General features: G+C 48.9%; 1 protein-coding gene across 1 annotated transcript in view; it reads right to left on the bottom strand.

The window, feature by feature from the left end:
* Window positions 1–286: 286 nt before the first annotated feature.
* The window catches only part of wnt10a (Wnt family member 10A), a gene marked incomplete at its 5' end in the record, with an annotated part of 49,009 nt that continues 21,541 nt past the window's right edge, over window positions 287–27,754 (bottom strand). Inside the window, one exon of the mRNA XM_033023513.1 lies at window positions 287–901. Within this exon, the coding sequence (XP_032879404.1) occupies window positions 389–901 (513 nt within the window). The remainder of the gene's footprint in view (window positions 902–27,754) is intronic.

Here is a 27,754-nt window from a genome sequence, read left to right as displayed (position 1 = left end):
ATTGTATGCGTGTGTGCATGCGAGTGTGAGTGTGTGTGTGTGAGTGTGCATGTGTGTGTGCATGTGTGCATGCGAGTGTGAGTGTGTGTGTTTGAGTGTGTGTGTGAGTGTGCATGTGTGTGTGCGTGTGTGCATGCGAGTGTGAGTATGTGCGTTTGAGTGTGAATGTGTGTGTGCACGTGTGTGCATGTGAGTGTGCGTGTGTGCATGCGAGTGTGAGTGCATGTGTTGTGTGCGTGCGAGTGTGCGTGCGTGCGTGTGTGTGCATGCGTGTGCATGCGAGTGTGAGTGAGTGTGCGTGCGAGTGTGTGTGCGCGTGTGCGTGCGAGTGTGTGTGCGTGCGAGTGTGAGTGAGTGTGCGTCCTCGTCTCTCCGCAGCCGGGGGCCTCTACTTGCACACGCTCACCCACTCGGTCACCCTGCACTCGTCGCATGCCACGTAGCAGCACCAGTGGAACTTGCAGTTGCACCGCTCCCTGCGTGACTGGCGGAGGATGTTGTGGCCACGGCCACAGCACAGGCTCTCGCAGTTGTCCAGGCCGGGGCTGGTCTTGTTGCAGATACGGCCGCGGGTGCCGGCCGAGTCCATCTCGGGCTCGCTCTCGCAGAAGTTGGGCGAGTCCTCGAAGAAGACCAGCCCGGCGGCGGCTGTGGCTGTGGCGGCAGTGGACCTCCGGCGGTGGGGGTGGTGCTGGTGGTGCGGGTGGTGCGGGTGGTGCGGGTGGTCCACCTGCCCGGCGTTGCGGTTGTGCGCTCTGATCAGGGTGGCGTTGTGGAACTTCAGCTTCAGCAGGCCGCCCACCATGCGGAAGTCCGGCGTCACCTGCCAGCAGGTCTTCAGCTGGCAGCTACCCGACGTCCCGTGGCACTTGCACTTCCTCTTCATATTCTCCGCTATCATCTGCAAGGCAGGGACGAGCGGGTTAATGCACCACATATGCAACGCCCGTGTACACAATCAAGATCACAGTGCAATGCAGCGTAGCTTCAAGGCACACCATCCCACGTGCACTTGGGACAATTTACAATTTTGACCACAGCAGAAGCATCCACGTCGCGGGGGCTGGAAACTGGAAGTATCCCGAGCTAATTCTGCTACCACCATCATAGAAACATATAAACATAGAAAATAGGTGCAGGAGGAGGCCATTCAGCCCTTCGAACCAGCACCGCCATTCAATATGATCATGGCTGATCATCCAACTCAGTATCCTGTACCTGCCTTCTCTCCATACCCCCTGATCCCTTTAGCCCAGGTGTTCTCAAATGGGGGTACGCGTACCCCTGGGGGTACGTGAAGGCACTCCAGGGGGTACGTGAGATTTTAAAATATTTTTGCGCTGGTTAGGGGGTACTTGGCTGAAAAAATATTTCACAGGGGGTACATCACTGAAAAAAGGTTGAGAACCACTGCTTTAGCCACATCTAACTCCCTCTTAAATATAGCCAATGAACTGGCCTCAACTACCTTCTGTGGCAGAGAATTCCAGAGACTCACCACTCTCTGTGTGAAAAATGTTTTTCTCATCTCGGTCCTAAAAGATTTCCCCCTTATCCTTAAACTGTGTGACCCCTTGTCCTGGACTTCCCCAACATTGGGAACAATCTTCCTGCATCTAGCCTGTCCAACCCCTTATTGCAACCCCTCTATTGCAACAAGCGATGGCTTCCCACTGATTGTCGCCGGAAGCTTGCGTCCTTTTCAGGACGGACGATGAAACATAGAAAGATAGAAACATAGAAAATAGGTGCAGGAGGAGGCCATTCGGCCCTTCGAGCCAGCACCGCCAATCAATGTGATCATGGCTGATCGTCCCCTATCAATAACCCGTGCCTGCCTTCTCCCCATATCCCTTGACTCCACTAGCCCCTAGAGCTCTATCTAACTCTCTCTTAAATCCATCCAGTGACTTGGCCTCCACTGCCCTCAGTGGCAGGGAATTCCACAAATTCACAACTCTCTGGGTGAAAAAGTATTTTCCTCACCTCAGTCTTCAATGACCTCCCCTTTATTCTAAGACTGTGTGGCCCCTGGTTCTGGACTCGCCCAACATTGGGAACATTTTTCCTGCATCTAGCTTGTCCAGACAGCGATGTCAACATTTGAAACATGGAAGATGGACACGAAAGAAGAAGAAGAAGACTGAAGCCAATTAACCTACAACCCTGCACGTCTTTGTAGTGTGGGAGGAAACCGGAGCACCCAGAGAAAACCCACGCAGGTCACGGGGAGAACGTTCAAACTCCGTACCGACAGCGCCCGTAGTCTGTCTCTGGAGGTGCAAGAAGGGTTCCAACCCGAAACGTCACCCATTCCTTCTCTCCGGAGATGCTGCCGGTCCAGCTTTTTGTGTCTATCTCGAGGTCCTACTGCACTTGTACAGGGCCCTAGTGAGACCACACCTGGAGTATTGTGTGCAGTTTTGGTCTCCTAATTTGAGGTAGGACATTCTTGCTATTGAAGGAGTGCACCGTCGGTTCACCAGGTTAATTCCCGGGATGGCGGGACTGACATATGATGAAAGAATGGGTCGACTGGGCTGGTATTCACTGGAATTTAGAAGGATGAGACGGGATCTTAGAGAAACACATAAAATCCTTACTTAAGGGATTGGACAGGCTGGATGCAGGAAAAATATTCCCCATGTTGGAGGAGTCCAGAACCAGGGGTTGCAGTTTAAGAATAAGGGGTTGGCCATTTAGAACTGAGATGAGGAAAAATGTTGGGCCGAAGGGCCTGTTTCCAAAAACAGGAAGCAGATTATTATCTGATTGGTGTCAAGTTGGGAAAAGGGGAAGTACAACTTTTTCACCCAGAGAGTTGTGAATCTGTGGAATTCTCTGCCACAGAAGGCAGTGGAGGCCAATTTACTGGATGTTTTCAAGAGTTAGATATAGTTCTTAGGGCTAACGGAATTAAAGGATATGGGGAGAAAGCAGGAACGGGCTACTGTTTTAGGATGATCAGCCATTATCATATTGAATGGCGGAGCTGGCTCGAAGGGCCGAATGGTCTACTCCTGCACCTGTTTTCTTATGTTTCTATGTTTCTGAGAGGAATAGATGCAGAGAAGATAGACACAGAATGCTGGAGTAACTCAGCGGGACAGGCAGCATCTCTGGAGAGAAGGAACGGGTATCTCTTGCCCAGATTAGGTGAATCGAAGACCAGAGGACATAGGTTTGAAGTGAAGGGGCGGCTTTAATGGAGATTTAAATGGAATCTGAGGGGCAACTTTTTCCACGCAAAGGGTGGTGGGTGTATGGAACAAGCTGCCAGAGGAGGTCGTTGAGGCTGGGACTGCACCAACGTTTAAGAAACAGTTAGACAGGTACATGGATAGGACAGGTTTGGAGGGATATGGACCAAATGCGGGCAGGTGGGACTAGTGTAGCTGGGACATTGTTGGCCGGTGTGGCCAAGATGGGCCGAAGGGCCTGTTTCCAGTGGAAACAGGCCCTTTGGCCCAACTTGCCCACACCGGCCAACAATGTCCCAGCTACACTACACCGCCATTCGCATATCGCTCTATGACACAGTGACTCTATGATGCGCGTGTGACGACACTGGGCCTGTACTCGCTGGAGTTTAGAAGGATGAGTGGGCACCTCATTGAAACATACTAAATACTGAAAGGCCTGGATAGAGTGGATGTGTAGAGGATGTTTCCACCAGTGGGAGAGTCTAGGACCGGAGGGCACAGCCTCATAATTAAAGGAAGTTATTTTAGGAAGGAGATGAGGAGGAATTTATTTCGTCAGAGGGTGGTGAATCTGTGGAATTCATTGACGCAGACAGCTGTGGAGGCCACAAGTCATTGAGTATTTTTAGAGCCGAGATTGACAAATTCATGAATAACCATATAACAATTACAGCACGGAAACAGGCGATCCCGGCCCTTCTCGTCCGTGCCAAACACTTACTCTCACCTAGTCCCATCTACCTGCACTCAGACCATAACCCTCCATTCCTTTCCCGTCCATATACCTATCCAATCTATTTTTAAATGATAAAATCGAACCTGCCTCCACCACTTCCACTGGAAGCTCATTCCACACAGCTACCACTCTCTGAGTAAAGAAGTTCCCCCTCACGTTACCCATAAACTTCTGTCCCTTAATTCTCAAATCATGTCCTCTTGTTTGAATCTTCCCTACTCTCAATGGAAAAAGCTTATCCACGTCAACTCAGTCTATCCCTCTCATCATTTTAAAGACCTCTATCAAGTCCCCCCTTAACCTTCTGCGCTCCAAAGAATAAAGACCTATCTTGTGTTATGTTAACGAGTGAGAGAATAAAAAGTTCAGTGTGTAAATATACACATACTCACGTATATTTATATATATACTAGACCAAGTGGGACCCGTCGGGTCCCTGTCACACGGGAGGCCTGGTCCCCCAACGCAACCCGTTCCCCAACGCAATATTCCACCACTCACCCATAGCCCCCACGGGATGCCTGGTCCCCCAACGCAACCCATGTCCCCTTGTTTGAATCTTCCCTACTCTCAATGGAAAAAGCTTATCCACGTCAACTCTGTCTATCCCTCTCATAATTTTAAAGACCTCTATCAAGTCCCCCCTGAACCTTCTGCGCTCCAAAGAACAAAGAATAGTATGGATGTCAGGAGTTACGGGGAGAAGGCAGGAGAATGAGGTTTAGAAGGAGAGATTAGATCAGCCATGATTGAATGGCGCAGTAGACTCGATGGGCCGAATGGCCTAATTCTGCTCCTTAATGAACTCATGACATTGGGTGGCAATCTAGCATCATTGACACAGAGGGTCACACAAAACAGGATTGGAAGAGTTATGCCCCTGTCCCACATAGGAAACCTGAACGGAAACCTCTGGAGACTTTGCGCCCCACCCAAGGTTTCCGTGCGGTTCCCGGAGGTTGCAGGTGGTTGCCGGAGGTTGCGGGTAGTGGAAGCAGGTAGGGAGACCGACAAAAACCTCCGGGAACCGCACGGAAACCTTGGGTGGGGCGCAAAGTCTCCAGAGGTATCGGTTCGGGTTTCCTAAGTGGGACAGCGGCATTATAACGTGTTGGAAGGAACTGCAGATGCTGCCTTAAACCGAAGTTAGACACCAAAAGGCTGGAGTAACTCAGCGGGTCAGGCAGCACGGAAGGAATGGGTGACGTTTCGGGTCGAGACTCTTCTTCAGAAAGATTGAACACAGTTTGAAAAAAAAAAAAGGGCAGTGTTGTTACTCGACTAATTACATGTTACGATAGTTTCAGTTGTATGTGAATGTTAAATTACAGGGACTTTATTGAATAGCAGGGAATTCAGGTATTAATTGAGGGCAGTATCACTGAAAGATGGGCTGCACCCTCCCGCGGACAATTATAACTTGTAGTGTAACTGTGGGCACATGAAAGGCATTTTATGAAGCTTTCTGTCTCTCATTTTTCCAGCTGTTTCACACATGATGGGAGGGGGGGGGGGGGGGGGGGGGGGGGAGGTGTGGACGTATCTTCGCTGGTTAAAAAAGGTTGATGCCGAGTTCCTGAGTATAACGCCCCTGTCCCACTTAGGAAACCTGAACGGAAACCTCTGGAGACTTTGCGCCCCACCCAAGGTTTCCGTGCGGTTCCCGGAGGTTGCAGGTGGTTGCCGGAGGTTGCAGGCGGTGGAAGCAGGTAGGGAGACTGAAAAAAACCCTCCGGGAACCGCACGGAAACCTTGGGTGGGGCGCAAAGTCTCCAGAGGTTTCCGTTCAGGTTCCCGAATTGGGACAGGGGCTTAACTCTCTCTTGAAAGCATCCAGAGAACCGGCCTCCACCGCCCTCTGAGGCAGAGAATTCCACAGACTCACAACTCTTTTCCTCGTCTCCGTTCTAAATGGCTTGCCCCTTATTCTTAAACTGTGTGGCCCCTGCTTCTGGTCTCCCCCAACATCGGGAATATGTTTCCTGCCTCTAGCGTGTCCAAACCCTTAACAATCTTATATGTGTCGATGTGCGGGGACCGCTGGTCGGCGCGGACACGGTGGGCCGAAGGGCCTGTTTTCGCGCCATTATCTCTAAAGGTCTAAAGGGATATAAGGATGCAAACAGTGGAACTAGTCGGATGGCTAGGAATAAGAGGAATTCTGTGAGAGGAATAGATCGGGTAGACACATGGAGTCTATGCCCTGAGTGGGGGAATCGAGAACCAGAGGGCATGTGTTTAAGGTAAAGGGGGAAAGAACTTATAGTAATCAGAGGGGTTACGTTTTCACACAAAGGGGGAAAGGGGGGGGGGTGGGGGGAGGAGGGGGGAATACAGGAATGACTTGAAATTAGAGTAATCAATAGACAATAGGTGCAGGAGTAGGCCATTCGGCCCTTCGAGGCAGCACCGCCATTCAATGTGATCATGGCTGAACATCCCCAATCAGTACCCCGTTCCTGCCTTCTCCCCATATCCCCTGACTTCACAATCTTTAAGAGCCCTATCTAGCTCTCTCTTGAAAGTATCCAGAGAAATGGCCTCCACCGCCCTCTGAGGCAGAGAATTCCACAGACTCACCACTCTCTGTGAGAAAAAGTGTTTCCTCGTCTCCGTTCTAAATGGCTTACCCCTTATTCTTAAACTGTGGCGCTGTTTAAGTGTTTCCCACCGCCCGGTTGTAAGATAGGTGTAAGATATTTCCGTGGTCGGATTAATTCATGTTCAAAAGTGATAGGAGACGAACTAGGCCATTCGGCCCATCAGAGTTGAGTATAGGAGCAAAGAGGTCCTTCTGCAGTAGGGCAGGGCTCCAGTGAGACCACACCTGGAGTATTGTGTGCAGTTTTGGTCTCCCAATTTGAGGAAGGACATTCTTGCTATTGAGGGAGTGCAGCGTAGGTTCACCAGGTTAATTCCCGGGATGGCGAGACTGTCATATGCTGAGAGAATGGAGCGGCTGGGCTTGTACACTCTGGAGTTTAGAATGATGAGAGGGGATCTTATTGAAACATATAAGATTATTGAGGGTTTGGACACGCTAGAGGCAGGAAACATGTTCCCGATGTTGGGGAGAGTCCAGAACCAGGGGCCACAGTTTAAGAATAAGGGGTAAGCCATTTAGAATGGAGATGAGGCAGGTACATGGATAGGACAGGTTTGGAGGGAAATGGACCAAGCACAGGCAGGAGGGACTATTGTAGCTGGGACATTGTTGGCCGGTATGGGCAAGTTGGGCCGAAGGGCCTGTTTCCACACGATGCCATTCTATAAATGGCTTGTGTTCTCGTGAGAGTTGGGTCCAAGGACGAAATGGGAGAAGGAAATGACTCAGGTTCCGTGAGGAGAGCATGTTCCTGGAAGCCGGGGTCAAACCAGAACAACTGATGATCTCACATCACGAGGAGGAAAACAAAGTCAGCGATGAAGTCAAATTATTTTAAGATATTTGTTTTGTCTACATTTAGACTGGGTGGGAGAGCTTTCAGTGAGCTGGCACAGCAGAGGCAAGACTCCAAACGCGACCGGTCCCACTTCCAACCGCGGAGCCGTCTGGAGTTGTGCGGGGCTGGTCCCGACATCATACTCAACAATCAGCTGGGCAGGAGGCGGGCCGACTGAATTTGGACGTCGCACGGCGTCGGGCGGTGATGTCATCGCGCAACGCCACGCGCTAGGCGTACGCCGCCAAGACACTGTGTACGACGTCAAGACGCTGCGTACGCCCTCAATGAGCCTGCGGGCCGACAGGCCATTGGCGCGCGAAGATTTCGGACAGTGCGGGATTTTCGGAGCCCCGCGCGATGTCGGGACCAGCCCCGCACAACTCCATAACGGCTCCGCGCTTGGAAGTGGGACCGGACCCGCGCGGTCCGTACGCCTCAAGCGAGCACGTTTGGTCGCGCTAGACGCATGCAATCGCATGCTGGTGGGACAGGCCCTTGAACATAGGCCATTACGTTAGCATGCAACAAAAGCTTTTCATTGTACCTCGGTACACGTGACAATAAACTCAACTGAACTGAGTCACCCAGTCCATCACACAAACTAAAAGCTGGAAAGGCTACCTGAATCTGGAGGGGTGCGGTTCCACACTTCTGTACCTCTTGCCCGATGGGAGAGGCGGGAAGAGTATAGAAGTTGGGATGTAATGTTAAAATTGTACAAGGCATTCGTGAGGCCAATTCTGGAGTATGGTGTACAATTTTGGTCGCCAAATTATAGGAAAGATGTCAACAAAATAGAGAGAGTACAGAGGAGATTTACTAGAATGTTGCCTGGGTTTCAGCACCTAAGTTACAGAGAAAGGTTGAACAAGATAGGTCTTTGTTCTTTGGAGCGCAGAAGGTTAAGGGGGGACTTGATAGAGGTCTTTAAAATTATGAGAGGGATAGACAGAGTTGACGTGGATAAGCTTTTTCCATTGAGAGTAGGGAAGATTCAAACAAGAGGACATGGTTTGAGAATTAAGGGACAAACGTTTAGGGGCAACATGAGGGGGAACTTCTTTACTCAGAGAGTGGTAGCTGTGTGGAATGAGCTTCCAGTGGAAGTGGTGGAGGCAGGTTCGATTTTATCATTTAAAAATAAATTGGATAGGTATATGGACAGGAAAGGAATGGAGGGTTATGGTCTGAGTGCAGGTAGATGGGACTAGGTGAGAGTAAGTGTTCGGCACGGACTGGAAGGGCCGAGATGGGCTGTTTCCATGCTGTAATTGTAATATGTTATATGTTATAAGAGGGGGTGACCATGGGTGCGACTGGTCCTTGATGATGCTGCTGGCCTTGCCGAGGCAGCGTGAGGTGTAGATGGAGTCAATGGAAGGGAGGTTGGTTTGTGTGATGGTCTGGGCTGTGTCCACAATTCGCTGCAATTCATTGCTCATCCCTATTCCTTTCTACTCCATTCCCTTTCGTTCCCCCATTAAAATTATTGCCAACACAGAAATGAGTAGGTTAACCTGTGATGAGCGTTTGTCGGCACTGGGCGTGTACTCGCTAGAGATTAGAAGAATGAGGGGGGGGGGGGACTTCATTGAAACGTACAGAATAATGAAAGGCCTGGATGGAATGGATGTGGAGAGGATGTTTCAACTAGTGGGAAAGTCTAGGACCAGTGGTTATAGCCTCAGAATTAAGGGACGTTCCTTCAGGAAGGAGATGGGGGGGAGGAATATATTTAGTCAGAGGGTGGTGAATCTGTGGAAATAATTGACGCCATCCAACAGCAAAGAATTCCACAGATTCACCACCCTCTGACTTAAGAAATGTTTCATAGAAACATAGAAACATAGAAAATAGGTGCAGTAGTAGGCCATTCGGCCCTTCAAGCCTGCACCGCCATTCAATATGATCTTGGCTGATCATCCAACTCAGTATCCTGTGCCTGCTTTCTCTCCATACGCCCTGATCCCTTTAGCCACAAGGGCCACATCTAACTCCCTCTTAAATATATCCAATGAACTGGCCTCAACTACCTTCTGTGGCAGAGAATTCCACAGATTCACCACTCTCTGTGTGAAAAATGTTTTTCTCCTCTCGGTCCTAAAAGATTTCCCCCTTATCCTTAAACTGTGACCCCTTGTTCTGGACTTCCCCAACATCGGGAACAATCTTCCTGCATCTAGCCTGTCCAACCCCTTAAGAATTTTGTAAGTTTCTATAAGATCCCCCCTCAATCTTCTAAATTCTAGCGAGTACAAGCCGAGTCTATCCAGTCTTTCTTCATATGAAAGTCCTGACATCCCAGGAATCAGTCTGGTGAACCTTCTCTGTACTCCCTCTATGGCAAGAATGTCCTTCCTCAGATTAGGAGACCAAAACTGTACGCAATACTCCAGGTGTGGTCTCACCAAGACCCTGTACAACTGCAGTAGAACCTCCCTGCTCCTTTAACGTCCTTTAAATCTGAATCCTGCACCCCACCAGCACTCTCAAATCCCTTTGCACCTCCGATATCTGAATCCTCTCCCCATTTACGATATGATACGATAGACCTTTATTTATCCCAGGAGGGAAATTGGTCTGCCGGCGAAATACATGAAACATGAAATTAAATTGCCGAGTGGAAAGGATTGGGGATGTGCAAAGGATTGGGGAGGGGGTGTGGGGTGGTGGTCGAGGGGGGGAGTCAGTCTACCCCACGACAGAAGGGGGAGGAGTTGTACAGTTTGATAGCCACAGGGAAGAAGGATCTCCTGTGGCGTTCTGTGCTGCATATTGGTGGAGCCAGTCTGTTGCTGAAGGAGCTCCTCAGGTTGACCAGTGTGTCACGGAGGGGGTGTGAGCTGTATTGTCCAGGATGCTCCTCCCCTCCAAGACCAACCTCCCGTGAATCCAACTCCAACTCCAACTCCGCCCCACAGGACGGAGCCGGCCTTCCTTAGATAGTGGTCAATGCAGATGCTGGTTTACAAAAAAAAAGACACAAAGCGGTGGAGTAACTCAGCGGGTGAGGCAGCATTCACTGGAGAACATGGATAGATCTTTGGTTTTCTCCCACACACTCCGAAGACGTACAGGTTCGTGGTTTAATTTAGTTTAGTTTAATATAGAGATCCAGCACGGAAACAGGCCCTTCGGCCCACCGGGTCCGCACCTACCAGCGATCCCCGCATATTAACACCATCAAACACTCACAAGGGACAATTTACATTTATACCAAGCCCACAGTGAGAAGAAACCGAAGATCTCTGAGAAAACCCACGCAGGTCACAGGGAGAATGTACAGACAGCACCTATAGTCAGGATCGAACCCGGCTCTCTGGCACTGTAAAAGGCAGCAACTCTACCACTATGCAATGGTTCCACCCAGTATTGGCTTCGTATAAATGTAAATTGTCCCTAGTGTGTGTAGGACAGTGTTAATGTGCGGGGATCGCTGGCTGGCGTGCACTTGGTGGGCCGATGGGCCTGTTTCCTGGGCTGTATCTCTAAACTAAATGAATGCTAGCATTGCATTTACCTTCCTTACCACCGACGCAAGTCTATTATACACTGAAGGAACCGTTTCCTCGCTGTTTGGGTAAAGTCTGAAGTCCGCTCAAGACAAGGGCCCAGATCCCTGTTCCCCTCCACTCTCTGACAAGAACTGCTGACTCAACGTATGTCCGAGAGGATTCTCTTGAATTTCTGCAGGTTTAGAAACAAAATATTGGAAAAAAATTAGGTGCGGGAGTAGGCCATTCGGCCCTTCGAGCCAGCACCGCCACTCAATATGATCATGGCTGATCATGTAAAATTAGTATCCCGTTCCTGCTTTTTCCCCATATCCCTCGATTTCTTTAGCCCTAAGAGCTAAATCTAACTCTCTCTTGAAAACATCCGGTGAATTGGCCTCCACTGCCTTCTGCAGCAGAGAATTCCACAGATTCCCAACTCTCTGGGTGAAAAAGTTTTTCCTCATCCCAGTCCTAAAAGGCCTACCCCTTATTCTTAAACTGTGTACCTTGGTTCTGGACTCCCCCAACATAGAAACCTAGAATTTAGGTGCAGGAGTAGGCCATTCGGCCCTTCAAGCCTGCACCGCCATTCAATATGATCTTGGCTGATCATCCAACTCAGTATCCTGTGCCTGCTTTCTCTCCATACCCCCTGATCCCTTTAGCCACAAGAGCCACATCTAACTCCCTCTTAAATATAGCCAATGAACTGGCCTCAACTACCTTCTGTGGCAGAGAATTCCAGAGATTCACCACTCTCTGTGTGAAAAATGTTTTTCTCATCTCGGTCCTAAAATATTTCCCCCTTATCCTTAAACTGTGACCCCTTGACCTGGACTTCCCCAACATCAGGAACAATCTTCCTGCATCTAGCCTGTCCAACCCCTTAAGAACTTTGTAAGTTTCTATAAGATCCCCCCTCAAACTTCTAAATTCTAGAGAGTACAAGCCGAGTCTATCCAGTCTGGGGAACATTTACATGTACAGTGGAGAGCATGTTGACTGGTCGCATCACGGCCTGGGCCGGCAGCTCGAATGCCCAGGAGAGGAGAAAACTGCAAAAAGTGGTGACCACTGCCCGGTCCATCACAGTACTGACCTCCCCACTGTCGAAGGGATCTACAGGAGTCGCTGCCTCAAAAAGGCAGCCAGCGTCATCAGAGACCCACACCACCCTGGCCACGCTCTCATTTCACCTCAATCATCGGGAAGAAGGTAACTGTCCAGGTTCAGGAACATCTTCTTCCCTACAGCCATCAGGCTATTAAATTTAAATTAAATTAAATTTCTTTATTTATATAGCACATTTTTAGTCAACTTGCATTGACCCCAAAGTGCTTCACATAATTACATTCACACACACAGGCAAAGGTGGGTGAAGTGTCTTGCCCAAGGACACACACAGGCAAAGGTGGGTGAGGTGTCTTGCCCAAGGACACAACGACAGTATGCACTCCAAGCGGGATTCGAACCAGCTACCTTCCGGTTGCCAGCCGAACACTTAGCCCATTGTGGTATCTGTCGTATTAAACACAACAACCTCAAATAAGCTCCGAACTACAATAGACTATTGTTATTATTGCACTATTATTGAGACTGATTCCTGGGATGGCAGGACTTTCATATGAAGGAAGACTGGATAGACTCGGCTTGAACTCGCTAGAATTTAGGAGATTGAGGGGGGATCTTATTAGCTATATTTAAGAGGGAGTTAGATGTGGCCCTTGTGGCTAAAGGGATCAGGGGGTATGGAGAGAAGGCAGGTACAGGATACTGAGTTGGATGATCAGCCATGATCATATTGAATGGCGGTGCAGGCTGGAAGGGCCGAATGGCCTACTCCTGCACCTATTTTTTATGCTTCTATGTTTCTATGTTTGTTTGTTTTTGTGTACGTATGTGTGCGTGTGCCTGTGTATGTTCATATATAAATATATATATATGATCTCTATATGTACCTATATTGATATATATCTTGTACAACTCCTCCCCCTACTGTCGTGGGGGAGACTGAGACTGACTCCACCCCCCCCCCCCCCCCCCCCCTAATCTCTTCACATCCCCAATCCTTTCCACTCCACTTTAATTTCATGTTTCATGCATTTTGTGTATTTATGGCTGTTGGCAGATCAGTTTCCCTGGGAAATAAATCCGGATCAATAAAGTTCTATTGTATCGTATTGTATCGTATATGGGGTGGGAATATTGCAACCTACACTTGGTCCGCCCTGTTTCGACGAATGCAATCAACCCGACGTGCACAAACAAATAGATCAAATAGAACAAGTCGGCCTACAACTTTAGGCTGTGCACGCCATGCGCAAGAAGAAGAAGAGATATTGCATATATAGTGGACAAAAATGCTGGAGAAACTCAGTGGGTGAGGCAGCATCTATGGAGCGACGGAAATAGGCGACGTTTCGGGCCGAGGCCTTTCTTCAGACTGATGTGGGGGTGGGGCGGGGGGATGGGAAGAAGAAAGGAAGAGGCGGAGATAGTGGGCTGTGGGAGAGCTGGGAAGGGTAGGGGAAGGAGGGAGAAAGTAGGGACTACCTGAAATTGGAGAAGTCAATAGACAATAGACAATAGACAATAGGTGCAGTAGTAGGCCATTTGGCCCATCGAGTCAGCACCGCCATTCACTGTGATCATGGCTGATCATCCCAAATCAGTACCCCGTTCCTGCCTTCTCCCCATATCCCCTGACTCTGCTATTTATAAGAGCCCTATCTAGCTCTCTCTTGAAAGCATCCAGAGAACCTGCCTCCACCGCCCTCTGAGGCAGAGAATTCCACAGATTCACCATTCTCTGTGAGAAAAAGTGTTTCCTCGTCTCCGTTCTAAATGGCTTACTCCTTATTCTTAAACTGTGGCCCCTGGTTCTGGACTCCCCCAACATCGGGAACATGTTTCCTGCCTCCAGCGTGTCCAAGCCCTTAACAATCTAATATGTTTCAATGAGATATCCTCTCATCCTTCTAAACTCCAGAGTGTACAAGCCCAGCCGCTCCATTCTCTCAGCATATGACAGTTCCGCCATCCCGGGAATTCACCTTGTGAACCTACGCTGCACTCCCTCAATAGCAAGAATGTCCTTCCTCAAATTAGGGGACCAAAACTCCAGATGTGGTCTCACTCAGGCCCTGTACAACTGTTGAAGGACCTCTTTGCTCCTATACTCAAAGGTTATTCAAAAGGTTATTTATTGGTCACATACACCTAGGTGTAGTGAAATGCTTCTTGCCAACTCCTCTTGTTAAGAAGGCCAACATGCCATTCGCTTTCTTCACTGCCTGCTGTACCTGCATGCTTACTTTCATGGCGGGATGGTGGGATCAGTCTGAAGAAGGGTTTCGGCCCGAAACGTTACCTATTTCCTTTGCTCCATAGATGCTGCTGCACCCGCTGAGTTCCTCCAGCATTTTTGTGTACCTTCGATTTTCCAGCATCTGCAGTTCCTTCTTGAATGCTTACTTTCATCGACTGATGAAATTGTCTGTGTGAGTGTGTGTGTGTGTACACTATACTCCAGGTGTGGTCTCACTAGGGCTCTGTACAACTGCAGTAGGACCTCTTTGCTCCTATGTTCGATTCCTCTTGTTATAAAGTTATACAATGTTCATACCGCTGGGGTGTAAACCGCCCCAAGTGAAATATGAGGTGCTGTTCCTCCAATTTACGGTGGGCCTCACTCTGGCCAAGGAGGATATACTGTATGTGTATTTGTGAGTGTGTGTGCATGTACACACACACTGAACTTTTTTTCCCCCCTCTCGTTTATAATATGTCATTGTTCTGTCTGGGATACATGACAATAAAACACTTGACTCTTGAAGAACAGCAGCACTTAAACCCACGTGGGCCGAGGCTTCGTCTCCCTTCCTTCTCTCTGCAAGCGTCTGTCACCAGGAGAACAAACACCCTGCCAGCGATTACCACACAGGAACAAACACGGCAGCTCGCTGCAATCAGCGGCAAGCTTCAGAAGTTCCGTAATCAACGCTAAGAGGTTTAAGGGCAGTCACGGTGGCGCGGAGGTAGAGTTTTTCTGCCTTAACAGCGAATGCGGAGCCGGGAGACCCGGGTTCCATCCCGACTACGGGCGCTGTCTGCACGGAGTTTGCACGTTCTCCCCGGGACCTGCGTGGGTTTTCCCCGAGATCTTCGGTTTCCTCCCACACTCGAAAGACGCGCAGGCTTGCAGTCTCATTGGCTTGGTGTAAATGTGAAAAATCAGTGAATGGGACACTGATTTTGGATGAACAGCCATGAGTGCGGTGAATCTGTGGAATTCTCTGCCACAGAAGGTAGTTGAGGCCACAGTTCATTGGCTATATTTAAGAGGGAGTTAGATGTGGCCCTTGTGGCTAAAGGGGTCAGGGGGTATGGAGAGAAGGCAGGTACGGGATACTGAGTTGGATGATCAGCCATGATCATATTGAATGGCGGTGCAGGCTCGAAGGGCCGAATGGCCTACTCCTGCACCTATTTTCCACGTTTCTGTGTTTCTAATTCACAGTTTTACTGAAGCCTATTAACCTACAAACCTGCACGTCTTTGGAGTAGGTGTAGGATAGTGATAGTGTGCGGGGATCGCTGGTCGGCGCGGACACGGTGGGCCGAATGGCCTTGTTTCCGCGCTGGATCTCTAAACAAAGGTGGGAGGAACAACGGGCAGTAACATGACACCAGGGTTTAGCACCCAAGGCGTTTCGCTGGGCGGCACTGTAGTGCAGTACCAGAGACCTGAGTTGGATCCTGACCACAGGCCCTTCGGCCCACCGAGTCTACGCCTACCGGCGATCGCCCCGTGCACTAGCACTATCCCAACACACTAGGGACAATTAAGAAGACTGATGTAATATTTGGCATTCTCCAGCGATTCTTACAGATGCCCCATAGTAACATGCACCAGGGCAAGTGCCTTGCCGACCTCTATATAGACAACTGAAGAAGGGTTTCGGCCTGAAACGTCGCCTATTTCCTTCGCTCCATAGATGCTGCTGCACCCGCTGAGTTTCTCCAGCATTTTTGTCAACCTATAGACAACTTCTATAGCTTTGCTCTCAACAATCTCTTTGGTTTAGAATTCAGGGACACAGCATGGAAACAGGCTCTTCGGCCTAATGAGTCCACGCAGACCAGCGATCACCCCATATCCTACAAATTAGGGACAGTTTAGCAAAACATAGACAATAGACAATAGACAATAGGTGCAGTAAGTAGTAGGCCATTCGGCCCTTCGAGGCAGCACCGCCATTCTCGATCCTATCCATAATCATCAGCCCGTTTCTGCCTTCTCACCATATCCCCTGACTCCGCTATCTTTAAGAGCTCTCTTTTGAAAGCATCTAATGAATTGGCTTCCACCGCCCTCTGAGGCAGAGAATTCCACAGACTCACAACTCTCTGTGTGAAAAAGTTTTTCCTCATCTCCGTTCTAAATGGCCAACCCCATATTCTTAAACTAACTCATTCTGGAAGCAAGGGATATGGGGAGAAGGCAGGAACGGGACACTGATTTTGGATGATCAGCTGTGATCATATTGAATGGCGGTGCTGGCTCGAAGGGCCGAATGGCCCACTCCTGCACCTATTTTCTATCTTTCTGTGTTTCTAATTCACAATTTTACTGAACCTACGCTGCACTGCCTCAATCACAATGATACAATATGACCCTGGCCATGACCTTGCCAGGGCCAGCAGCATAACAAGGGCCAGTCTCACCTCGCCCACTCTCCTCTCCCATCAGACAAGGGGTACAGAAGTGTGAAAACGCACACCTCCAGATTCAGGGACAGTTTGTACTCTGCTGTTAGCAGGCAACTGAACACTGAACACTGGTGGGTTGACCTGAGCTACTATCTACCTCTGGAGACCCTCAGATTATCTTTAATCGGACTTTACTGGACTTTATCTTGCACTGAACATATAAACGGGACGATAGAAACATAGACATAGAAACATAGAAATTAGGTGCAGGAGTAGGCCATTCGGCCCTTCGAGCCTGTACCGCCATTCAATATGATCATGGCTGATCATCCAACTCAGTATCCTGTACCTGCCTTCTCTCCATACCCCCTGATCCCCTTAGCCACAAGGGCCACATCTAACTCCCTCTTAAATATAGCCAATGAACTGGCCTCGACTACCCTCTGTGGCAGAGAGTTCCAGAGATTCACCACTCTCTGTGTGAAAAAAGTTCTTCTCATCTCGGTTTTAAAGGATTTCCCCCTTATCCTTAAGCTGTGACCCCTTGTCCTGGACTTCCCCAACATCGGGAGCAATCTTCATGCATCTAGCCTGTCCAACCCCTTAAGAATTTTGTAAGTTTCTATAAGATCCCCTCTCAATCTCCTAAATTCTAGAGAGTATAAACCAAGTCTATCCAGTCTTTCTTCATAAGACAGTCCTGACATCCCAGGAATCAGTCTGGTGAACCTTCTCTGCACTCCCTCTATGGCAATAATGTCCTTCCTCAGATTTGGAGACCAAAACTGTACGCAATACTCCAGGTGTGGTCTCACCAAGACCCTGTACAACTGCAGTAGAACGATGGTGGAAAGGGTCAAAAACTTCAAATTCCTGGGCGTGCATATTTCCGAAGATCTTTCCTGGTCCCAGCACACTGATGCAATTATAAAGAAAGCACATCAGCGCCTCTACTTCCTGAGAAGATTACGGAGAGTCGGTTTGTCAAGGAAGACTCTCTCTAACATCTACAGGTGCACAGTAGAGAGCATGCTGACCGGTTGCATCGTGGCTTGGTTCGGCAACTTGAGCGCCCTGGAGAGGAAAAGACTACAAAAAGTAGTAAACACTGCCCAGTCCATCATCGGCTCTGACCTCCCTTCCATCGAGGGGACCTATCGCAGTCGCTGCCTCAAAAAGGCTGGCAGTATCATCAATGACCCACACCATCCTGGCCACACACTCATCTCCCTGCTACCTTCAGGTAGAAGGTACAGGAGCCTGAAGCCTGCAACATCCAGGTTCAGGAACAGCTTCTTCCTCACAGCCATCAGGCTATTAAACACAACATCAAACAAACTCTGAACAAAAACAGTCTATTGCACTATGTGTTTATTTATTTATTGTGTATATATATGGTCTATGGTAGATAGACACAGTGAACTTTTATCTCCTGTTCTGTATTATGTTTACATAGAAACATAGAAATTAGGTGCAGGAGTCGGCCATTCGGCCCTTCGAGCCTGCACCGCCATTCAATATGATCATGGCTGATCATCCAACTCAGTATCCTGTACCTGCCTTCTCTCCATACCCCCTGATCCCTTTAGCCACAAGGGCCACATCTAACTCCCTCTTAAATATAGCCAATGAACTGTGGCCTCAACTACCTTCTATGGCAGAGAATTCCACAGATTCATCACTCTCTGTGTGAAAAATGTTTTTCTCACCTCAGTCCTAAAAGACTTCCCCCTTATCCTTAAACTGTGACCCCTTGTTCTGGACTTCCCCAACATCGGGAACAATCTTCCTGCATCTAGCCTGTCCAACCCCTTAAGAATGTTGTAAGTTTCGATAAGATCGCCCCTCAATCTTCTAAATTCTAGCGAGTACAAGCCGAGTCTATCCAGTCTTTCTTCATATGAAAGTCCTGCCATCCCAGGAATCAGTCTGGTGAACCTTCTCTGTACTCCCTCTATGGCAAGAATGTCTTTCCTCAGATTAGGAGACCAAAACTGTACGCTATACTCCAGGTGTGGTCTCACCAAGACCCTGTACAACTGCAGTAGAACCTCCCTGCTCCTATACTCAAATCCTATTGTCTGTTGAATGGCGGTGCTGGGTCGAAGGCACCTATTTTCTATGTTTCTATGTTTCTAAGCTGCCTGACCCGCTGAGTTACTCCAGCACTCTGTGCCTTTTTTTCCCTGCAGCTTCTTCCCCCTCTCTCTCTCGAGTAGGGTGGGCTGAGCACTGTGATCAACCAGTCTTATGTCGGAGTGAGTCTAGCGAGTCGAGACAGCCTCCTGTCCTCTCCCCTTTCTTCAAACAGTGATTGTTTCAAATCAAAGAGCATTGGTCTGACCTTTCCAGGCCACTTAAATAGACTGTAAAACGGGACATTAATGGCCGTGTGGTCCAGAAAGCCGGAGACCTGCACTGTGATTTTGTTGCAGGCTAAAGATATAATTACAGGCCAGGGGCACTTCAGAGACTCAGCGGCTGCGTGCAACAGCCCACGGTCTCCGGGGTTTAAAGGGAGGGGAGGGAGGGAGAGTGCAAGGGAGAGAATCAGCCTCTCCTTGGTGAATTGACATCGCTACAGAACGACACACAGTTCGACTGCTTTAGGTGCAGGATGGAACTGCAGATGCTGGTTTACACCGAAGGTAGACACACAAAAAGCTGGAGTAACTCAGCGGGGACAGGCAGCATCTCTGGAGAGAAGGAATGGGTGACGTTTCGGGCCGAGACCCTTCTTCACTGAGAGTCAATCAAATAAGATCAAATGAGACCACATCTGGAGTATTGTGTACAGTTTTGGTCTCCTAATTTGAGGAAGGGCATCCTTATGATTGAGGCAGTGCAGGGTAGGTTCACCAGATTGATCCCTGGGATGATCATATTGAATGGCGGTGCTGGCTCGAAGGGCCGAATGGCCTACTCCTGCACCTATTTTCTATGTTTCTATCGCGGGACTGTCATATGAGGAAAGATTGAAAAGACTAGGCTTGTATTCACTGGAGTGTTATAGAAACATATAAAATTATAAAAGGACTGCTGGACTAGCTAGATGCAGGAAAAATGTTCCCAATGTTGGGCGAGTCCAGAACCAGGGGCCACACAGTCTTAGAATAAAGGGGAGGCCATTTAAGACTGAGGTGAGAAGAAACTTTTTCACCCAGAGAGTTGTGAATTTGTGGAATTCCCTGCCACAGAGGGCAGTGGAGGCCAAGTCACTGGATGGATTTAAGAGAGAGTTAGATAGAGCTCTCGGGGCTAGTGGAGTCAAGGGATATGGGGAGAAGGCAGGCACGGGTTATTGATAGGGGACGATCAGCTATGATCACAATGTATGGCGGTGCTGGCTCGAAGGGCCGAATGGCCTCCTCCTGCACTTATTTTCTATGTTTCTATGTTTCTAAGATGACTTTAAAGTCTTGGGTGGGGGAGGGATGGAGAGAGAGAGGGGGGATGCAAGGGTTACTTGAAGTTAGAGGTCAATGTTCATACCGCTGGGGTGTAAGCTGCCCAAGCGAAATATGAGGTTAGTGTGCGGGGATCGCTGTTCGGCGCGGACCCGGTTGGCCGAAGGACCTGTTTCCATGTTGTAACTCTAAGCTAAACTAAAACAGGTTCTTCCCCGCTGTTAGCAAGAGTCAAGAGTGTTTTATTGTCATGTGGCCGATTAGGAAAAGGGGAGATGCAACGAGACCTGGGTGTCATGGTACACCAGTCATTGAAAGTAGGCATGTAGGTGCAGCAGGCAGTGAAGAAAGCGAATGGTATGTTAGCATTCATAGCAAAAGGATTTGAGTTTAGGAGCAGGGAGGTTCTACTGCAGTTGTACAGGGTCTTGGTGAGACCACACCTGGAGTATTGCGTACAGTTTTGGTCTCCTAATCTGAGGAAGGACATTCTTGCCATAGAGGGAGTACAGAGAAGGTTCACCAGACTGATTCCTGGGATGGCGGGACTTTCATATGAACAAAGACTGGATAGACTCGGCTTGTACTCGCTAGAATTTTGAAGATTGAGGGGGGATCTTATAGAAGCTTACAAAATTCTTAAGGGGTTCGACAGGCTAGATGCAGGAAGATTGTTCCCGATGTTGGGGAAGTCCAGAACAAAGGGTCACAGTTTAAGGATAAGGGGGAAATCTTTTAGGACCGAGATGAGAAACATATTTTTCACACTGAGAGTGGTGAATCTGTTGAATTCTCTGCCACAGAAGGTAGTTGAGGCCAGTTCATTGGATATATTTAAGAGGGAGTTAGATGTGGCCCTTGTGGCTAAAGGGATCAGGGGGTATGGAGAGAAGGCAGGTACAGGATACTGAGTTGGATGATCAGCCATGATCATATTGAATGGCAGTGCAGGCTCGAAGGGCCGAATGGCCTACTCCTGCACCTATTTTCTATGTTCCTATGTTTCTATGTTTCTATGTGTCCCAGACAGAACATTGACATTCTTAGGGCCCTGTCCCACTTGGCCGTCATTTGCTTGCCATTTACGCAACCTGCTAGCGTGTGGGTAACGTGTGGGTAACGCCTGGGTAGCGCGCAGGTAGCGCGGGACGGGCGCATTGAGTGATCTGGAGGAGGGTGGAGTGGCGTGGAGGAGTGTGGACTTCGTCCTGCACGAAATCTTCACGTGCCACAGGCCTGTCGCGTAACTGACGGCCAAAGTGGGACAGGCCAAATGATTCTCTCATGAGTGTGGTCCCGATCTCCCGGCCTACTTCTTTGTGGACTTGCAATTTTCTTTTTTATCAGCACCTTCGTTTTTTTTTAGTTTAGTTTAGTTGAGAGATACAGTGTGAAAGAAGGCACCTCAGTCCACCGAGTCTGCACTGACCAGCGATCCCCGCACACTGACACCATCCTACGCACACTTTGCGACGAGTTACATTTACACCAAGGCAATTAACCTGCAAACCCGTACGTCTTTGGAGTGTGGGAGGAAACCGAAGATCTTGGAGAGAACCCACGCAGGTCATGGGGAGAACGTACAAACTCCATGCAGACAGCGCCCGTCGTCGGGATTGAACCCGGGTCTCTGGCGCTGTGAGGCAGCAGCTCTACCGCTGCGCTACCGTGTCGCCCTTGAAAGCACGCACCACCAAACTTCTTCCCTGCCGTTATCAGACTACTGAATGCACCCCTCATAAGCTAATCATCCTGATCTTCCAGCCTACCTCATTCCAGACATTGCACTTTTCATAGCTGCACTTCCTCTGTAGCAAGTCTATTCTACACTGGTATTTTTCTCTTTGCTCTACCTATTGTACTTGTGTGTGGCTTGGATATATTCACGTGCAGTATGATGTGACTGGGTTGCATACAGAAAGGTTTCCACTGTATCTCGGTACACATGACAACAGCGGGAGGGCCTAGGACTAGAGGGCACAGTATCAGAGTAAAAGAATGTACCCTTAGAATGGAGATGAGGAGGAATTTCTTTCGTCAGAGGGTGGTGAATCTGTGGAATTCATTGCCACAGAAGGCTGCCAAGTCAGTGGATATTTTGAAGGCAGAGATTGATAGATTCTTGATTAGTAAAGGGCCTGTACCACGAGCATGCGACTCCATGCGGCAAGCACGACCTAAAGCCCGCAGCCGCCTCGACGCCGTACACACGGAGGTCGAGTGAGTGACGTGAAGTTCGAGCGAAGTCCGACGGGCGTACGGCCTCAATGCGGCTGCGGGCCGGCAGGCCGTTGCCGCGCGGAATTTTTGAACAGTGTCAGTTTTTCGGAGCCCCGCGCGATGTCGGGACCAGCTCCGCACAACTCCATACGGCTTCGGCGATCGAAGTGGGACCGGCCCCGCGAGGCCGTACGGCTCAAGCGACCACGTTAGGTCGCGCTTGCCGCACGCAGGCGCATGCTGGTGGGACCGGCCCTTTAGGTCGCGCTTGCCGCGTGGAGTCGCATGCGTGGGCGGCGCGACTCTCGTCAGCAGCGGCCTCTGCAGTCCGTCTGTGTTTTATTATTTTTTGTCTTGTTTTTATGTAGTTTTTGTTATTTTTTTTGTTGGGGTATGTGTGTGTGGGGGGGAGGGGGTAACTTTAAAATCTCTCGCTGCACGGGAGACCCGACCTTTTCTTTGTCAGGTCTCCGTTGTCGTTGGGGCTGTAACGTGGAGCGGCCTCCAACAGGAACGACCTGGGGTTCCAGCTGCGGAGCTGCCGACTACTCACCGTCACGGGGCTGGCCGAGTCCGGAGCGGGTGGAGCTGTGGTGGACGCTGCTGCCACCCGACCCCCGGAGTTTCGGAGGCTGCAACTGCGGGTCTGGCGGACGGCGGCACCGGGAGCCCGCGGGTCCCTGCTGGGAGACCGCTTTTCGGGGCTTCCGCTACGGCGACTTCTCCCGCCCGAGTTGCGGGGTTGAAGAGCACCTGAGCGGAGCCTTACAGCACCGCCCCGCGCTGCTTGGAATGGCCGCGGGACTTTGCGAGCGCACGCCGGGGGCTCCAACACCAAGACCCGGTGCGCAACCTTGCATCACCCGGCGTGGCTTTAATGGCCGCGGGACAATCGCCATCGCCAGCCGGGGGCTTTGACTTTGACTCTGACTCTGACATCGGGGGGGGGGGGGGAGTGCAGTGGAGAGATAAGTTTTTTTTGCCTTCCATCACAACGATGTGATGGATGTTTGTGTAAACTGTGTTGTGTCTCGGGTCTTTTTGTTTTGTAATGTATGGCTGCAGAAACGACATTTCGTTTGGACCTCAAGGGGTCCAAATGACAATAAATTGAATTGAATGAATGAATGAATGGTGGGACAGGCCCTTAAGGATATCAGGGGTTATGGGGAGAAGGCAGGAGAAGAGAGTAGGATTGAGAGGGAAAGATAGATCAGATCAGCCATGATAGAGTGGCGTAGTAGCTGGGCTGAATGGAGCTAATTCTGCTCCTCATACATGACCTCATTGATTCTCCTTAGACACTGCCTTACCTTCTGGGCATTTTGAGAGTATACTCCTTTTAGTTTCAGTCGTAGCTTTAACCTGTATTTCACAGTTAGGGGTGGGTACATTAATCTGGATCCTTCCCTTTTGTGGTTATATTCACGGAAATAATTGCAGCATTCCCGTCAGATTGGTTTGGTTTGTGCAGTTTTGGTCTCAAAATTTGAGGAAGGACATTCTTGCTACTTGAGGGAGTGCAGCGTAGGTTCACAAGGTGAATTCCCGGGATGGCGGGACTGTCATATATTGAAAGAATGGAGCGTCTGGGCTTGTACACTCTGGAATTTAGAAGGATGAGAGGATATCTTATTGAAACATATAAAAATATTAAGGGTTTGGACACGCTAGAGGCAGGAAACATGTTCCCGATGTTGGGGGAGTCCGGAACCAGGGGTCACACAGTTTGAGAAGAAGGGGTAAAGCCATTTAGACAGGAGATGAGGAAAAACTTTTTCACCCAGAGAGTTGTAAGTCTGTAGAATTCTCTGCCTCAGAAGGGAGTGGAGGCCGATTCTCTGGATGCTTTCAAGAGAGAGTTAGATAGAGCTCTTAAAGATAGCGGAGTCAGGGGATATGGGGAGAAGGCAGGAACGGGGAACTGATTGTGGATGATCAGCCATGATCACATTGAATGGCGGTGCTGGCTTGAAGGGCCGAATGGCCTCATCCTACACCTACTGTCTATTGTCTATTGTCTAAGGCAGGCACGGGTTACTGATTGTGGATGATCAGCCATTATCACCATGAATGGCGGTGCTGGCTCGAAGGGCCGAATGGCCTCCTCCTGCACCCATTGTCTATGTATCTGTGTATCTATGTTATAGTGAAACTATTTTTGCAGAAGGTGGCCCCTTGCAAATTCCAACACCTGTTGAGATTCTAGCCCATGAGAACACACTGCAACCTTACAGCCCAGCAACAGGCCCTTCAGCCCACAATGTCCATGCCAAACATGAGGTCAAGTCTCAGTCGAGTTTATTTTATTGTCGCCTGTACCGAAGACTTGGGAGTGCTGGTGCAGGATTCCCAAAAGGTTAAACTGCAAGTCGAATCGTTAGTAAAGTAAGCAAACTCAATGCTAGCATTTATTTCAAGAGGGCTTGTATATAAGAACAGGGATGTAATGCTGAGGCTCCATAAGGCGCTGGTCATAGAAACATAGAAACATAGACAATAAGTGCAGGAGTAGGCCATTCGGCCCTTCGAGCCTGCACCGCCATTCAATATGATCATGTCTGATCATCCAACTCAGTATCCAGTTCCTGCCTTCTCTCCATACCCCCTGGTGCCTTTAGCCACAAGGGCCATATCTAACTCCCTCTTAAATATAGCCAACGAACTGGCCTCAACTACCTTCTGTGGCAGAGAATTCCAGAGATTCACCACTCTCTGTGTGAAAAATGTTTTCCTCATCTCGGTCCTAAAAGATTTCCCCCTTATCCTTAAACTGTGACCCCTTGTTCTGGACTTCCCCAACATCGGAAACAATCTTCCTGCATCTAGCCTGTCCAACCCCTTAAGGGGCAGGTGCAGTATAATGTGGATAAATGTGCGGTTATCCACTTTGGTGGCAAAAACAGGAAAGTAGACTGTTATCTGAATGGTGGCCGATTAGGAAAAGGGGAGATGCAACCAGGGCCGGTTTTAAGCCGATTTGACCGATTGCTCCCAATTGGGCCCCGCACTAATGTTCCGTACTTCGTATGGAAATACGAATTCTCTTTGTTAACTAAAGTTTTTTTTAATTCGCCATCCGGATTTTTTTTTTAAACTAACATGTATAACCAAAGATCTTCTAGCAGAGCTCCACTATAGGATCTTTGTGTATAACAACCGCTGCACGGATATCAGACACAAACGATGTGTTAACTAGTACTGTTAGCACTTCTTATCAGCAAGTACTTAACTCGTTGTTATACAATCATGTCATCAATGCATCCATCCGCCTTCCTCAGTAAATGTTATTGTGTTTTGAACAAGTATTAATAACGTCGTGTTCCTTTGAATAAAATTCACGCGGCGTCATTAATACTTGTTTAAAACACAATTACATGTAGATGTAATGTAGATCGATGACACGTTGAGAATTTCTTTAAACTCACCATCATGAGTGAGGGCCCCGGAGCGCGAGAAGGGGCTTCTTCCTGGTGTGCAGGTTAGTCATTCACCTACCGACCCACGTTGTGTCTCTTTGTGTTTTGCTCTCTCCCTCCCTCTCTCCCTCTCCCGCTCCCCATCTCGTCTCTCTCTAGCTCTCTCACACTGTCGCCTCGGCATTCCCGGAATCATTGACGTTTTGCGGTAGACAAAAATGCTGGAGAAACCCAGCGGGTGAGGCAGTCGCCTGGCCCGCTGAGTTCCTCCAGCACTCTGTGTTTTTTGTTTGGCTCTGAAGTTGAAGGTGGCTCAACGGGACGCGCAAGGGCTCTGGGGAGAGGGTTGCGTTTCTGGTCGAGACCTTTCTTCAGACAATCACAAGTACTCTCACCGACGAGAGTTCAGTTTAGTCTGAAGAAGGGTCTTCTCTCTAAAGTCGCTGCGCTGCCTGTCCTGCAGAGTTACTCCAGCTTTATGTCTACCAAACAAAAAACACAGAGTGCTGGAGGAACTCAGCGGGCCAGGCGGCTGCCTCACCCGCTGGGTTTCTCCAGCATTTTTGTCTACCGCAAAACGTCAATGATTTCGGCTCTGACCTTCCTTCCATCGAGGGGATTTATCGCAGTCGCTGCCTCAAAAAGGCTGGCAGTATCATCAAAGACCCACACCATCCTGGCCACACACTCATCTCCCTGCTACCTTCAGGTAGAAGGTACAGGAGCCTGAAGACTGCAACAACCAGGTTCAGGAATAGTTACTTCCCCTCAGCCATCAGGCTATTAAACCTGGCTCGGACAAAACTCTGATTATTACCAACCACTTTCTGTTATTTGCACTATCAGTTTATTTATTCATGTGTGTATATATTTATATCATGGTATATGGACACATTTTATCTGTTTTGTAGTAAATGCCTACTATTTTCTGTGTGCTTAAGCAAAGCAAGAATTTCATTGTCCTATACAGGGACACATGACAATAAACTCACTTGAACTTGAACTTGAACTTGATCTTCAATTTCAGAGAAATACAATTTCTCACGGGGGGCTTATAACGTCTCTAAACCCCTCTGGGACCCTCTGAACACCTCTAAAACTCCTCTAGCCCCCCTATTTCCCTCTATTCCCCTCTAAACAATTGTAAACACACCTGAACCCATCTGAAGCCCTCTAAACATCTCTAAACCGTTTAAACCCCTCTAAACTAGGAGGCTGCAAGGTGACTTGGATAGGCTGGGTGAGTGGGCAAATGCATGGGAGATGCAGTATAATGTGGATAAATGTGAGGTTATCCACTTTGGTGGCAAAAACAGGAAAGTAGACTATTATCTGAATTGTGGCCGATTAGGAAAAGGGGAGATGCAACGAGATGCAACGAAAAATGCTCACGGCAGACCAAACGTGTTAAACAGAAATTGGTCAGATATTGAGCTTTACACAGTGAGAAATCATGTGAAATAATCACTGAATTTAATTTTAAATGAATGTACCTGCATGTTATACTGTTTAGTTTGGAGATACCACCAGATAGTCTGGTTGATACAACCAGATTAGTTTGGAGATACAACCAGATTAGTTTGGAGATACAACCAGATTAGTTTGGAGATACAACCAGATAGTCCACTGAGTTCGCACCGACCAGCGATTTTTGTTACAGATTTGACAAATTTATTTGGCGGCCAATCAAACGCTGTCTCTAAGGGGGTTGCATCCAATCACCAACCAGCTTGCCTTAAAATTCCCAAAACTACACGAAATATAAACATACATAAATCTTTACTTTTCTAGAGTAGGGGCCCCGCCATCAGTTTTCTAATTGGGCCCCGCAATTCCTAGCACCGGCCCTGGATGCAACGAGACCTGGGTGTCATGGTACACCAGTCATTGAAAGTAGGCATGCAGGTGCAGCAGGTGGTGAAGAAAGTGAATGGTATGTTAGCATTCATAGCAAAAGGATTTGAGTATAGGAGCAGGGAGGTTCTACTGCAGTTGTACAGGGTCTTGGTGAGACCACACCTGGAGTATTGCGTACAGTTTTGGTCTCCTAATCTGAGGAAGGACATTCTTGCCATAGAGGGAGTACAGAGAAGGTTCACCAGACTGATTCCTGG

The sequence above is a fragment of the Amblyraja radiata genome, chromosome 7, assembly GCF_010909765.2.
Source record: "Amblyraja radiata isolate CabotCenter1 chromosome 7, sAmbRad1.1.pri, whole genome shotgun sequence".
NCBI classification, from domain to species: Eukaryota; Metazoa; Chordata; class Chondrichthyes; order Rajiformes; family Rajidae; genus Amblyraja; species Amblyraja radiata.
Note: the sequence above shows the minus strand (reverse complement) of the source record. Positions and strands in the feature narration are given on the sequence as shown.